This window comes from Penaeus japonicus, unplaced genomic scaffold (genome assembly GCF_977035675.1).
Source record: "Penaeus japonicus unplaced genomic scaffold, GWHDUDI00000001_assembly GWHDUDI00000032, whole genome shotgun sequence".
In the NCBI taxonomy this organism is placed as follows: Eukaryota; Metazoa; Arthropoda; class Malacostraca; order Decapoda; family Penaeidae; genus Penaeus; species Penaeus japonicus.
The window spans coordinates 356,930-371,929 of record NW_028234434.1 but is presented as its reverse complement, the minus strand read 5'-3'; the positions used below and the strand labels follow the sequence as shown (position 1 = coordinate 371,929).

At 47.4% G+C, this 15,000-nt stretch overlaps 1 protein-coding gene and 1 long non-coding RNA gene across 4 annotated transcripts in view; one reads left to right on the top strand and one right to left on the bottom strand.

Moving 5' to 3' along the window:
- The window catches only part of LOC147467893 (uncharacterized), a 294,003-nt gene that overhangs the window by 90,795 nt on the left and 188,208 nt on the right, over nt 1–15,000 (top strand). The gene's annotated exons all lie outside the window — the stretch shown is intronic.
- On the bottom strand, nt 3,227–3,675 carry LOC147467896 (histone H2A-like). Its single transcript, XM_086556252.1, has one exon. The coding sequence runs from the start codon at nt 3,652–3,654 to the stop codon at nt 3,283–3,285; it is 372 nt and encodes a 123-aa protein (XP_086412378.1). The 5' UTR covers nt 3,655–3,675; the 3' UTR covers nt 3,227–3,282.

The following is a 15,000-nucleotide window of genomic DNA, read 5'->3' as shown; positions in this document are numbered from 1 at the left end:
TCTCTCTCTTTCTCACTCTTTATCAACACTGATTTTTGATGAGTAAATTAGTTGATTGGTATTGAACTGAGTATAGCGGCATTGGTAATGCAATTCATTTAGTATGGTGTGGGGGAATCGGTGAGTTGTTTTGTTGGTTGTTGATAAAGTTGAGTATGATGACAATGTTATTGAAGAATATGACATTGATATTGCGATCTATGCATCTGGGCTTGGGGTTTGATTTTCTCTCTCTCTCTCTCTCTCTCTCTCTCTCTCTCTCTCTCTCTCTCCCTTCTTCTTCTTCTTCTTTCCCTCTCTCTCTCTTTAGCCTTGATTCTCTCTCTCAGAGAGCTTTTCAACAAATACTCAACTCTTTTTCGTAGCGTACAAGAGGGCGTACAGATTGTTTTGTGTTTAGTTCGTATACAGAGTTTGATCATTTAAGGTATAGTTCGTTTGCTTAATTATGCTGACTGTTCATATCCCTCTTGTTCTCATCATTTTTCTGTTCTTTCTATCATCATGTTCCTCCATTCTTCTTTTTCTTCCTCCTCCTCCTCCTCCTCTTCCTCCTCCTCCTCCTCTCTCTCTCTCTCTCTCTTCTTCTTCTTTCCATCTCTCTTCTTCTTTCCTTCTCTCTCTCTCTCTTTCTTTCTCCTTCTTCTTCTTTCCCTCTATCTCAAATTCGCATTGAGTTTCTCTCTCTCTCGCTTTGACTCTCTCTCTCTCCTTCTTTCCATCTCTCTTCTTCTTTCCTTCTCTCTCTCTCTCTTTCTCTCTCCTTCTTCTTCTTTCCCTCTCTCTCTATTTCGTGTCTTGTCTTCTTTGTTTGTTGTTCTTTCGTTTTATTTTGTTTCTCTTACAGTTTCTCTTTCTGCTATCACTTGTCCGGTTTACTATTGTTTCTTCTTTTTGTGGTTTCGCGTTTTACTTCATCTTTTTTTTCTGTTTATCCCCCCCGCCCTTTTTTCATACTGCTATGTTTGTTCTTTTCGTCTCTTCAGATTTATTTATTTATACTATTTATTTTCTTGATTTTATGTTATGCTCTCTCTCTCTCTATTCTTCTTTCCCTTTCTCTCTATCTCTCTCTTTTTATGTTTTGTTTCGCTTTGATTCTCTCTCTTTCTTTCTTTCTTTCTTTCTTTTTTTTTTTCTTTCTTTCTTTTTCTCTCTCTTTCTCTTTCTCTCTCTCTCTCTGCCTCCCTCTTTTTATGCTTTGTTTCGCTTTGACTCTCTCTCTCTTTATGCTTTGTTTCGCTCTGACTCTCTCTCTTCTTCTTCTTTCCCTCTTCTTCTTCTTCTTTCTCTCTCTCTTTTTATGCTTTGTTTCGCTCTGATTCTCTCTCTCTCTCTCTCTCTCTCTCCTTCTTTTCCTCTCTCTGCCTCTCTTTTTATGCTTTGTTTCGCTCTGACTCTCTTCTTCTTATTATTATTACTATTTCCCTCTCTCCTTCTTCTTCTTCTTCTTCTTTCCCTCTCTCTTTATCTCTCTTATTTTTCTTCTTTCCCTCTCTCTCTCTATTTCGCTATAATTATCTCTCTCTCTCCTTCTTCTTTCCCTCTCTCTATTTCGCATTGATTCTCTCTTTCTCTCTCTCTCTCTTCTTCTTCTTCTTTCCCTCTCTCTCTTTAGCTTTGATTCTCTCTCTCACTCTCCATTTCGCATTGATTTTCTCTCTTTATGTTTTCTTTCGCTTTGATTATCTCGCTCTCTCCTTCTTTCTCTCTTCTTCTTCTTCTTCTTCTTCTTTCCCTGTCTCTCTATTTCGCATTGATTCTCTCTCTCACTCTCCATTTCGCATTGATTCTCTCTCTCTTTCTCTCTCTCTCTCTTTTATGTTTTCTTTCGCTTTGATTCATTCTCTCTCTCTCTCTCCTTCTTTCTATCTCTCTTCTTCTTCTTCTTTCCCTCTCTCTCTATTTCGCATTGATTCTCTCTCTCTCTCCTTCTTCTTCTTTCCCTCTCTCTATATTTCGCATTGATTCTCTCTCTCTCTCTCTCTCCTTCTTCTTCTTTCCCCCTCTCTCTATCTCTCTTCTTCTTTCCCTCTCTCTCTCTCTTCTTCTTCTTCTTTCCCTTTCTCTCTATCTTTCTCTTTTTATGTTTTGTTTCACTTTGATTCTCTCTCTCTTTCTTCTTCTTCTTCTTCCTCTTCTTCCTCTTTCCCTCTCCTTCTTCTTCTTCCTCTTTCCCTCTCCTTCTTCTTCTTCTTCTCCTTCTTTCCCTCTCTCTTTTTATGTTTTGTTTCGCTTTGATTCTCTCTCTCTCTCTCTCTCTTTCTCTTTTTATGTTTTCTTTCGCTTTGATTCTCTATCTCTCCTTCTTTCCCTCTATCTCAAATTCGCTTTGATTCTCTCTCTCTCTCTCCTTTTCCATCTGCCTCTCTTCTCTTCTTCTTCTCTTTTCTCTCTTCTCTTCCTTCTTTCTCTCTCCCTTTCTTCTTCTTTCCCTCTCTCTCTCTCTTTCTCTCTTTTTCTTCTTTCTCTCTCTCTCTCTCTTTATGTTTCTCTCTCTTTTTCTCTCTCCTCTCTCTCTTCTTCTTCTCTCTCATCTTCTCTCTCTTTTACATTGATTCTCTCTCTTCTTCTCTTTCCCCTCTCTCTATCTCTCTTCTTCTTTCCCTCCTCTCTCTATGTTTTCTTCTTGATTCCTTCTTTCCGTCTCTCTCTCTCTCTTTATGTTTTCTTTCGCTTTGATTCTCTCTCTCTTCTTCTTCTTCTTCTTCTTCATTCCTTCTCTCTCTATTTCGCATTGATTCTCTCTCTTCTTCTTCTTTCCCTCTCTCTCTATCTCTCTTCTTCTTTCCCTCTCTCTTTATGTTTTCTTCCGCTTTGATTCTCTCTCTCTCTTTTAAGTTTTCTTTCGCTTTGATTCTCTCTCTCTCACTCCTTCTTCTTTCCCTCTCTCTATTTCACATTGATTATCTCTCTTCTTCTTTCCCTCTCTCTCTATTCCGCATTGATTCTCTCTCTCTCTTATGTTTTCTTTCGCTTTGATTCTCTCTCTCTCTCTCTCTTTCTCACTCTTTATGAACATTGATTTAGGAATTTTAAATTGATTTTGGGTGTGGGGGCATCGGTGAGTTGTTTTGTTGGTTGTTGAGAAGTTGAGTATGATGACAATGTTATTGAAGAATATGACATTGATATTGCAATCTATGCATTTGGGCTTGGGGTTTGAGTAGGTAGTTTATTAGTTTGGGATTGATAAGTTGAGTAGTCAATTACATCTCTAGGGAGATTTTGTGGCTCCGAAAGGAGCCGATGTTGTTGAAAAGAGGCAACCGAGAGAAAGATTTATTTCTTCTCAGTCTTCTTGGGGAGGAGCACAGCCTGGATGTTAGGCAGGACACCACCCTGGGCAATGGTCACACCAGAGAGGAGCTTGTTGAGTTCCTCGTCGTTACGGATGGCCAGCTGCAAGTGACGGGGGATGATACGGGTCTTCTTGTTGTCACGGGCGGCGTTACCTGCCAGCTCGAGAACTTCAGCAGCCAGGTATTCCATGACGGCAGCCAGGTACACAGGGGCACCTGCTCCGACACGTTCAGCGTAATTTCCCTTACGCAGAAGGCGGTGAATCCTACCTACAGGAAACTGAAGGCCGGCCCTGCTCGAGCGGGACTTTGACTTGCCCTTGACCTTTCCACCCTTACCACGACCTGACATGATGTTTGCTTTATAGGTATCTCAAAAACCTTGCAATTGCTAATACTAATACAGAGAGAAAGTGGAGAATCATAGTTCTCGAAAAGGAGAGAGAGGGAAGATTCAAGCTGGTACCTAACTACCTAAACTGAAATATCAGGAGAAGATGTAAAAAGGTGGGGGGCGTAACCCCTTGCTTGTTTAGAGATGTGTTCTTCATACTCTTGCGATCATGGTCCTATCGTCAGGCAAGACTGGTGGTTTTCGATGGTAGTGCAGTTGGTATTTCTTCAGCTGCAGGGAGGCCGGCGCCCGATTCTTATTTAAATATATATACATTTGTTGTTATTTACATATTGATTATTGTTGGCTTTTACATAGTGACTATGTACATAAATATTATAAAATACATTAATCCTTCACCTCTTCCTTTTTTTTTTTTTTTTTTTTTTTTTTTTTTTTTTTTTTTTTTTTTTTTTTTTTTTTTTTTTTTTTTTTTGCTGTCTCCGTCTCGCCCATCCTCGTTGTTTACGTATCACATCGTGTTGGGGTTATCTGACCCCATACACGTTAGTGGTATGTAAACAATGAGTCTTTGGTGAGTTTGTAAGACAGTCCATCTTCTCTCCCTTCTCTGACCTTCGTCTCGATCTCCTCACAAGAGCCAGAGGAGATCGTGGCGTCGGTTGCGAGAGGTGGAGTGAAGCTCCTCATCTAATTCATTCTTTCTTTTCAGATTCGTTCGGTTTCTTCATGATTATTCTTTGTTTATCTTTCTTTTCTTTTCAGGTTTCCTTTAGTCTAAGTAGGATCGTTTGGGTCGTCGGTTTTCGTCAGGATTAAAGTTCCTGCTCCGATGGCTATATGTTCCCGTAAGGTAAGTAATATTATTAAAGGTTGTTTGGTATTGTTTTATAATTACTTTATAATCGTCGTGTTATTCGTAAGGTAAAAAGCTGTGTCGGAGTCTGTTGCTCCGCATACTTTCCGCTTTGTTTGTTTACATATGGCCGTTAGACAGCTGCAACGGCAGTGGTTAATCAGCATAGTTACCGTTTTGTTTGTTTACATTTGGTAGACCGCGTCTACGGTTTTGGCTGGTCGGCGTAGTTACCGTTTTGTTTGTTTATATCCGATAGACCGCTTTTGGGCGGTCTGTCGGCTCGGCGTATTTTCCTCAATTGATTTTTAGTTGTCTATATATTCGTTCGTGAGTATATTGGTTCGGGAGGGTTCTGTCTTGCTCTGGTTAAGCTTCTGGGCCACCAGTGGTGTTCCCCTTCGGTGTTTTCACTTATTGTGTTAATATGTTCGTAGTTGGTATCCTCCAGATACTCCAGCTTGTCCCAAATTCTCTCTGCCATTCTGTGTATACGGATGTTAATGGGGTCCAGTTCGTATAGTGCATGGAGTTCTCTGATGGAAGGGCGGGGGTTTGGCCATCTAATTCCTTTAATCCATAGAATGGCTTTGTTTTGAATGGCCTGTAATCTTTCCCATGATGTTCTTGCGACCGTGTTTAAAGGGACGGGTGGATATTCTATGATTGGTCTCACCAGTGTTTTATACAGCCTCAGTTTTGTTTCCTCTGTGCATCCTGAAAAACGCTTCAGTTTGGTCAGCGAGCTGTTGGCGATGTTAATTCGCTCTTTAACATGTGATGCAATTCCGGTGTTAGTGAGCTTTAGCCCTAGTAGTTTCCCTGTTTTTTCATAGCCAATATCTATGTTCTGCAGGTTGAGGTTTCCTGGCTTTGTTCTCGCTGCTGGAATAATTAGAAATTTGTTCTTGTTTGTTTTAATCTTCCATTCTCTTTCAAATTTATTTATTTCTCCAATGGCTCTGTCTGTTGCGAACTTAATGAACTGGTTCCGTGGGGACGGGTGTGAGATAATCTGAGTTATGTCGTCCGCGTACATTATGTAATTGCTGTCTCTTGCCGGCGGTGGAGTTGGGGAGGTGTATAATGTGTATAGCGTTGGCGAGAGGATACTCCCCTGTGGGACTCCGCTTTCAAGCGAGAATTCACGGCCTATATATTGACCGACTCTTAGTTTGGCCTTCCTGTCTAGGAGAAAGCTTGAGAGCGTTTTTGTTATTGGACAGGGGAGGTCTAGTTGGAGAAGCCGATGTTGTAGACCGGGATGCCATACCTTGTCGAAGGCCTTGGCGACATCACGGAGGACGATATTCACTTTTTTCTTGTTAGCTAGAGCAAGGGCTGTTTCCTCATATGCTATCGCTATTGCTGTGGTCGTTCCACGTGATTGTCGGAATCCGTATTGCCTTTCATTTAGGAGGTTGTTACTTTCAAGGTGGCTTTGGAGGCGGTTATTGATCAGCCTTTCCAGGATCTTTCCCGGTATCTCCAAGAGTGAGATAGGCCTAAAATTCTCTGGTCTATTAGGCGGCTTTCCTGCCTTTGGTATGAGTGTTACCAGTGCGGTTTTGAAGCGGCTTGGGAAGTACCCAGATGCAAGGGCTGCATTACAGATGGATAATAATCTCTGAATCATTATTGGTGGTAGGTTTGTTATGTCTGTCTTTCTTATTTGGCTTATTCCGGGTGCTTTATTTTTCATGCTTCTAATCACCTTGTTTATATCATTAATAGTGAATGGGGCAGTCAGAGGTTCTTCTATTAGAAGGTTTCCCAGGTCTACCAGTGGGTCTGGAGTTAATTGGTTTGCTCGCATTGCTATTTCCTCTATTACTCTTTCCTCTGTCTCCTCGTCAAAGAGTAGATTATCGTCTTCAGAGATATGAAAGATGTTTTTCCAGTACCTTCGGTGAATTGCCTCTTTATCAGCCTCTGGGTACACCTTGTTGCCCTGGTGGTCGTAGAGGTATGGGGAATATCTGGCGTCATTTCCCATCAGAGTCTTTAGTTGCTGCCAGAACTCTTTTGGGTCCCTTGTGTTTGAGAGTTTGGTGGTAAGGTTTGCCCATTTAGTGTTTTGTAGCTCTCTGCAAGCTTCTGTAAGTCGGACCCTTACTGTGGCATATTGGCGTCGGAGTTCTTGAGTCCATCCTCTCATATAGGCTAGTTCTTTTATTCCCCGGTAGAGACCTTGGAGAAGTTGAAGCTCCCTGGAGCTGGCTGGATGGGGTATGGTTCTGTAAGTTGTTGTAGGAATGCTGGCTTCCTTGGTTTCAATTATGTCCTCAAACCATCTGTTTGTTTCGCGGTCTATCTCGATAATGAGTCTCCCGTCTAACTCCTGTACAGGTTTATCTTCTAGTAGTTGTTTGAACCGGTTCCAATCGGCTCTTTTGTAATCTGGCCTGGGTGTTGTTGGTATCAGGATAGGGTTAGTTGACAATGTGAGGATGATTGGTAGGTGGTCACTTGTGGTGATATTGCCCGGCGTGATACGGAGATTGAGGTGTCCGTATCTATTGGAAAACACCATATCTGGACTTGTCGCAGAGGTGCGACGAATTAGTGTTGGAAAGTCAGGTCCTAGGTGGTTGAGCCGGCCCTCTGACGTTAGCCTGGATATACTGGTGCCGATGTTGTTGTTATCAGCGTGTCCCAGAGTCCTGTGTCTTGCGTTCAGGTCTCCTAGCAAGTACACTGGCCTTTGTAGTCGTAATAGACGAAGGATGTCAGGGTAAGGTAAGAAAGGGCGACGAGGTGGTAGGTAGCACGTCGCTATGACTATGGGTCCCCTGGTTGTTTCCACTTCGACTGCCAGGAACTCCTGGTCGAAGTCATCTAGGATGCGATGGCGTGTCCCACGTTTAATTGCAATGGCCACCCCGTCAGCTCTTTCCCCTGACTTATTCCGCTGGTATATGTTGAATGGGAAGATCTTTATTCTTTCATTGTCTGGTAGTCCATGGCTATTTATGAGAATAATGTCTGGATTGTGGTGAGAGTAAGTGTTGCAGAGCTCGTTTTTTCTGGTTTGCCAGTGGAGGACGTTATGTTGTATCACTTTTAGACTCATCACTTGGCAGTTTTCGCTATTGGTTGTTGCGTGTCTGCGTACTCATTCCTTATGCCTTTCAGTTTGTGCCTCCCAATGATCATACTCCCATTTACCTCTATTGATCCTGCTTCCAAATGACGTTTGATTTTTTCTTCTCGGTTTATGAAATTGCGGTTCGTGAAGGTGAATTTTAGATTGCCCGCTTTTATTTCTTTTCCGATCATTATTTTATCATGGTTGATATATTTTTTGGGCTCATGGGCGTAAATTTGTAACCCAATGTCTTTCGGGTCAGCTGGGATCCCCCCGAACAAGAGTTTTGTGACCGGTTTTGGTTTTCTTTGATCTTTCCTGTCGTTGATGGGCTCTGCTGTATTTATCTCCAGCTCTTCCTCTTGGGCAGCTTTGTTGTTGTTGTCCATTGTTGAAACAGCGGTTTCTAGGGCTTGGATATGGGACTGTACACTTGTGGTGCTTGCTGTGGATATTGAGTTGTGCCGCATTTTCGGGCGGACAGAAAGTTCGTCCTCATTGGTTTCCATTTCGAAAGGTTTTTGAGGTTGTGGCTCAGAGGGTGGTTCAGTTGTGGGTTGTGTGGGAGGTGGGATAATCTGAAATATCGCTCCAGAGTCCACATCATTGGGCAAGTCGACCTCAGGTAATTTTGCAGTCTTGAGTCCTTTTTTGACTTCTTCTGCGTATGTCCCAGGTCTGGCTAGGTTGGCTAGATGCGCGTTGATTAGCACCACCAGAACTTTGACGGAGATATCGTTTGGAAGTGCTAGTATTTGTTTTGGTGTTGATTGTGTTACAGCTGCATCTGCTGCTTTTTTTGCTACCATGCTGTATGGCAGCTCCAATTTCTCTTTTTCTTTGTTTATTTTTTCTTTTTCGATCTTCTTTATCATCTCTTTCCTGGTGATACATTTTCCAGATAAGGCTCTATGGTTCTCTCCACAGTTTATGCATTTTGGATTATGTTTATTGGGGCATTCTCTAAAGATATGCCCCTCTTCGGCGCATTCACTACAAACCTTCTTTGATTTATCAGGACAATTGGCTTTTGTGTGTGTGTACGCGTAGCACACCATGCACTGTGGTACATTTGTGTACCTCTCGTACTCAATATTCCGGGGTGGGATTGAGAACCAGAATAGGCGCAAGCCATTGTCCTTGATCTTATCAGCCATAGCCATTGTCCTCAGCCGAACCTTGATGATATGCGGCTTTTCCATGATATATACATCATCAACTTTAGCAAATGGAGCCGATTTAGTTATCTCCGTTGCGATGGCGTTTGGTGATTCTCTGAGAACCTCTGCATCTATTCCCTTCAGTACGATCGTCATTTTCGCTCTCTTTTCTGGCGAAAGGACTGGAGAGAAGCCAGCGGCGACAAGGGTGTTGCGGGTGTCGTCTTCAAAGACATTGTTGGTGCAGCGGTCTGTGTCTGTGATCGCCACGTAGCCATCGTAAGTGGGGAGTAGCTTCACGATTCGTATGTCTTTGGTGCAAAGGATCTTCAGTAGTTCCGTCCTCTTTTCAGGGGACGGCCCTCCGTCGGCTTTAATTCGTACCTTGGGCATATTTACATTATTCCAAGGTGTTACACAGTAAATAAATCAATAAATGAATAAGTGAGGCTAGCCTATGCCTGGTATATAATTAGTCTGGCGATTACAGACCCCCCCAGCACAAGCTTGAGATGTGCCAGTCGTGGGGGTGTCGGAAGACAAATACCAGGGAACCCCCGGAGGGGACCTATCCTTTCCTACTCACTAGAGTTTGGAGGCTTATGGAGACCTCCCTCGTCCCTACCCTACGCCCACCCTCCTACCTGGTGGGGTGACGCAGACCCGTCACTTCCCAGGGGACTCGTGGCTCAGCACGTGGAGGCACTCCCTGGTCCCGAACCTGCTACAAGGGGGACTGGGGCTGTGCTCCTTGTCTGGACGAATGAGGAGGGGTCACCCCCGCAGGTCCTTCCAAGTGCCAGGAAAAAGAAAGGAGTATCGAGGAGGAGGAGGCGAACAAAATGTCAGCCCTTACACCTTATACCACCTGTCGACGGTAAGCTGACGAGGCGCCGAGGAGGGGTGGTACAAGTTATCAGGGTAATGCTCAGGAGAAAGGGCACTGTCTACCAGAGAAGGCCTGGCCAGGGTCGCGGTAACCGCGGTTACCTGGCGGAGCTCTCTTGCAGCAAGTTAGTCAAAATATCTCGAGAGATGGATATCAATCTCGAAGATGGTTGGTGTTGATGTTGGGTATAAGTGTCACCCTCTTGGCGTGAGTGGCGCTCGTGCTCGCAGGTAAGGGGCAGGTGCGACAGGTGAGGTCGGCATAAACGTGAACCGCTTTGCGTGACCTGATTCGGCGAGCGTCGCGAGAGGTTTAGGTGGGCTGCTGCTGCTGTGCTACTTCCTTCCTTCCTTCCTTCCTTGCTTCTTCTTATATCTTCTCCCTTCCTTCTTGCAATTGCAATCGAGAGCATCCCTATTTATAGGCGCCCACCGTTGAAACTTTCCGATGGCGTTAGATGGCAACGGTAGCACGCCCTTTGAGCCACTAGCCGCGGCTCACTCACCTGAGGCTGGCGCCCGTGTCGGCCAATATAAGGAAATTTCAGGTCAAAATCCTTACCCCCGCAATAAGGAACCGCCTTGTCGTGGCGCGGGGGCTTGAACTCCTTCCTCGGAAGAGCCCGTTCTAGAATTGGCCAGTCTCTCCCTCCCGTTGAGGTGGCCTTCTAGCGGTTGATTCTCCGAGGAAGGACGACTAAGCGTTCCTAGGTGCTGATCTAGTAGGTGGGATCACACCCCCCCCTGGTCCTCCCCCCAGGGGGGCACACACCTGCCCACGTGTTTGCCGTGCGTGGCGCCCCTGTGCGCTGGGAGACGGGAGTCCTGGAGGTTGAGCGATGCCGTGTATGAGTACGCCCTGCGGCTAGCAACACGCCTCTTTGGTCCTCTATTCCAGCAAGACGGGTGGCCTGATCTTGGCTCGATTAGGTCAATCGGCTGGTCTCTCTTTTGAGCTAGGCTAGGGTCAAGCAGCTCCTGTCTTGCAGGCAATCGCATGTATTTGCGAATGCCATCAATGCGAGGCAGGGGTTGCGTATATCCTCCCACCACCCCTGTGGCTTCTGAGCATGGTCTCAGTGCACAGCTTCCCCTTGTTGGACTCCGTGGTGGGTGGGGGCGTGGGAGGATGAATTGAACGCTTATATCTATGGCAACTTACACAAAAAAAACCCCTGACTGACCCCCACGTTGACGAACCCGGAACGAAGATGACCAAGGCTGTCACCTTGGAACCTTTTAAGGTCCTTGGAGACAAAGGTAAAAAGTTGGGAAAGGCTCTGGCGTCGGTTCAGAGAAAGCCTACCCAAGAGCCTCGGGCTGGACCCTCCAAACCAGCCCTTGGCACTGACAAGTCTCTGGCGTCGGTTCAGAAGACGAGTCAGACCAAAAATGGAAGCCAGACAGGACCCTCCAACCCTGCTGGCCCCACTGCCAAAATTCCGGCGTCGGTTCGGAAGGCAGGCATTAAGCGTCCTCGGCCGGCTACAGACTCTGAGGGCGAGTCTGTAGCCCCAAGTCGGTTCCCCCAGTTTAGGGTTCCCCCTAAACCGGAAGGATTCGACAACGCTTACCAGATGGTACGGGCTCTGGAAACCCAGAGACAGTGCCGTCTGACGATTAGAATTGCCAAAGACAAAGGCATGATAATCATCCCTAAGGACCAGTCCACTCTCACCTTCCTCCAGGAGACTGACAAGCTCCAGGATGGACGGAAGGTGAGTTTGGTGGCTCTGACTTCTGATGAGAGGAAGTCCAAGATGGTGCTTCTTGGCTTCCCTCAGATGTATGACCTTGAGGTCATCACTGCCCATCCTAAGGTGGTGGGAGCTTCCCGACTTTCCAAAGGGAAGCACCCAACCAGGCAAGTCCTGGTCACCTTGAAGGGAGCCCCAGTTGCGTCCTTGGACCTTGGTAATTGGGGCTCCTACAACCTCAGGACGTACGTCCCTGATCCACTCCGTTGCTTCACGTGTCAGAAGTACGGACACCACCAGGCCACTTGCTCTGCAAAGCCGAAGTGTGGTGTCTGTAGTCAGGCACACAGCACGGAGGTGTGCCTCAAAGCACACAAGGAGGGCAAGCGGGACACTACTGCCAAGTGTCCCAACTGCCACAAAAAGCACCATGCCTGGAGCCTCGGATGTTCCGTCAGGAAGGAAGAGGCTCTACGGCGACAAGAGGTCGTTGCAAAACGACCGGACTTTGTTCCTGCCCCTCCAGGCACTTACGTCTGGGGCAGAACAAAGGGGTAAGGGCTCCCCCCCTCCTAAGAGGAAGGAAGCACCGCCCAAAACAAAACCACCACCGGACACCTCCAACACAAAGGAGTTTCCGGCCCTGGTGGGTGTTCCAAGACGGAAACAGACCCGGAAGGGGTCTGGGAACACACCAAAGGCCAACCCAAGAGCGGAGAGTCAAACTCTGTTTACGGAGAATGACTTGACGCTCCTGCTGACGGCAGTTGTCACAGCAGTTGCGTCAGCATTGGGACGGACCAGTGAAGAGACGGAGAAGGCAGTCGAGGTCGCCGTCACGGCAATGACCCAGACTGTCGCTGCCCTGAAGGAAAGGGATGTAAGGCCCAAGGCCTCTACACCCAATCCAACTCAGGGCGAGACTCCTCTCCCCACAAACCCCCAGGGCGAGACTTGTCTCCCCACCCAACCCGCGGCCAAGACCACACTGGCAGAGCCTGAACCCAAACCCCAAAGGGCGAGGAAGCCACGACCATCCAGAGTGAAGGTCAAGGCGACCAGGGGCTCTCCACCTCCCAGGAGACCCAGCCCCTCTAATGGCTCGACCTGTCCTGACGACAGTGACGAGTCCAGTGAGGAAATCACAATCAGTGAGGAACTCACCAAGGAGTTGTCAGACTCCGAAATGTCTGACGTTACCCACACTGGGGCGTCAGACACTGAGACCGATTATGTCGACGTCATTGACGACGCAGACTTAATGGACTCAGATTAGCACAATGGCTCCTAATCTAAGCATACTGCAGTGGAATATCAACAGCTTTTCCCGGAGGAATGCACTTCTCCACGCGATCGTGCGATCTCGGAACATTGACATTGTCATGCTCCAGGAGACTCTAACAGGAGACACTGTTCGCTTCTCAGGATATCATCCCTTTGTGTTGCCCTCTAGCGAAGGCACCAGAGGTTTGATTACCCTCGTGAAGTCGAATATTCCCTGCTCCCTGATTGCCGATCCTGTGCAGTGTGGAGAAGGTGTTGAACTCCTAGCAGTTGAGATCCATATGGCTGGGGGTCCCCTCAAGCTGTACAATGTGTACAGCAGGCCAACCTGTAGGAGCTTAGATATTAGTGAAGTCTGTGCTGCTGCGGCACACGAGCCAATTCTCATAGGGGGAGACTTCAATGCCCACCACCCCATCCTGGCTCCCACGCGGAACCGGGATGCGGCAGGCTATCACATAGCCGCGGTGCTTGAGTCATGCCCCGAGATTGCTCTCCTCAACAACCAGGAGCCTACGCACGTTGGCGGGGGGGTCCTTGACCTTACCTTTGTCACTGCGGCCTTGGTCGAGAGGATTCGTTGGTCTGTGGACAACACTGCCACGAGCGATCACTATGGGATAGTCACCACCATCTTGGATGCTGGCCCGGCCCCTGTGCCCCAGCACAATCCTCGATGGAAGGTGGACAGGGCCAACTGGAAAGCTTTCCAGGAGGCCCTGGCCAGGTGCCTCAGAACCAGTGAATTCTCACATAATGATAATGTGGATACACTTGAGGCAAGACTAGTTAATGCCATAGACGAGGCAGCCTCAGAGACCATTCCCAAAACTCGTCCGTGGTCCAGGTGTTTTAAAGACGCCTGGTACTACAATGATGAGGTTAAGGAGGTCAACCACAGAATCAATATGTGCAGAAGACACTTCCGCAGACAGAGAACCCCTGAGAACCACGCTCTTTTGAGAGAGGCTCTCAGGGATGCTCAGGAAACTGCTAAGAGGGTAAAGCAGGAAAAGTGGCTGGAGTGGTGTGAGTCCTTTGGCCACCAAACCTCCCTTACAGAGCTGTGGAACCGCATCAGACGGGCCACAAATCGCTCAGCCCCCAGAATGACCCACCATGACCCGCGGTCGGAGGCAGAGAGACTGGCACTCGAGTTCTCTGCAAGAACAAGTAGCGCCGGTCTACCAGCAGAGTTGAGGGCATGCCAAGAGGAACTGCTTCCAGGCAGGCATGCCCTCATCAGAGAAAAGGCGGTCGAGCCTGATGATGCCGATGCCATGTTCTCTCTGAGGGAACTAAGGCGAACATATAAGACCAGTTCGCGGTCAGCCCCGGGTTGTGATGGGATCTCCTACCCCATCATTTCCCACCTAGGACTTGAAGGTGAGCTTGCACTCTTGCATCTTATCAACAGGTCCTGGGAGACTTCCTCACTCCCACAGTGCTGGAAGAGGGCTGACATAGTTCCCATCCCCAAACCAAAGGAGCCGGGTCGGTACCGCCCCATCTCTCTACTCAGCTGTCTGGGAAAGACGGCAGAGAGAATGGTACTGAACCGGCTCCAATGGAAGCTGGGTCCTCCACATGAACACCTACACGGGTTCACAAGGGGTAAGAGCACTGCTCACAGTATAGCCACCTTACTGAGCACTGTCAGCATCACCAGATCTGTCATTGTTTTCCTGGACCTGGAGAAGGCCTTTGAACTGGCGAGCCCACTTGCCATTCAAGAGGTCCTGATCCGCAAAGGAATCAAGGGCAGACTGCTTGCCTGGATTGGTGACTACTTTCGGGACAGAACTGCCAGAGTGAAGTTCCAAGGTCACCTTTCCAGGCATCTACCCCTGGAGAATGGCACTCCACAAGGGGGGGTCCTCAGCCCGGCTCTGTTTAACACCCTCATGTTAAGCATCCTCGACATTCCACTCCCAGCGGGGTGCAAAATCATCTCATATGCAGATGATTTGGCAATTATCTCTGTTGGGAGGAAGAATGAGAATTTAATCAGAAAGACCCAGCGTTGTCTGGATCTAATGTCTGAGGAATGCCGCAGAGTCGGGCTTAAGATCTCAGCAGCCAAATCGAAGGCAATGGCGCTGAAACAGGATGTCCAAGACCAAAGGCTGCGAGTCCAAGGGATAGAGCTAGAGTGGGTTCATGTCTTCCAATACCTGGGTGTATGGGTTGACAGTAAGCTTACTTTCCGCTCGGAGGTTCAATACCTCCTAGAACGGACCAAGGCAAGACTCTCTGTCATGAGAGCTCTGTCAGGGCGGCGCTTAGGGGCTGGGCACCGTTTTGTACTAAGATCCTTCTATGTGCACGCTGTCCGTCCCATTGTGGACTACGCCTCCGTCGCCCTGATCC

Bases quoted from the DNA above. Each gene is read 5' to 3' on its own strand.
- LOC147467896 (XM_086556252.1), bottom strand. From the start codon at position 3,654: ATGTCAGGTCGTGGTAAGGGTGGAAAGGTCAAGGGCAAGTCAAAGTCC.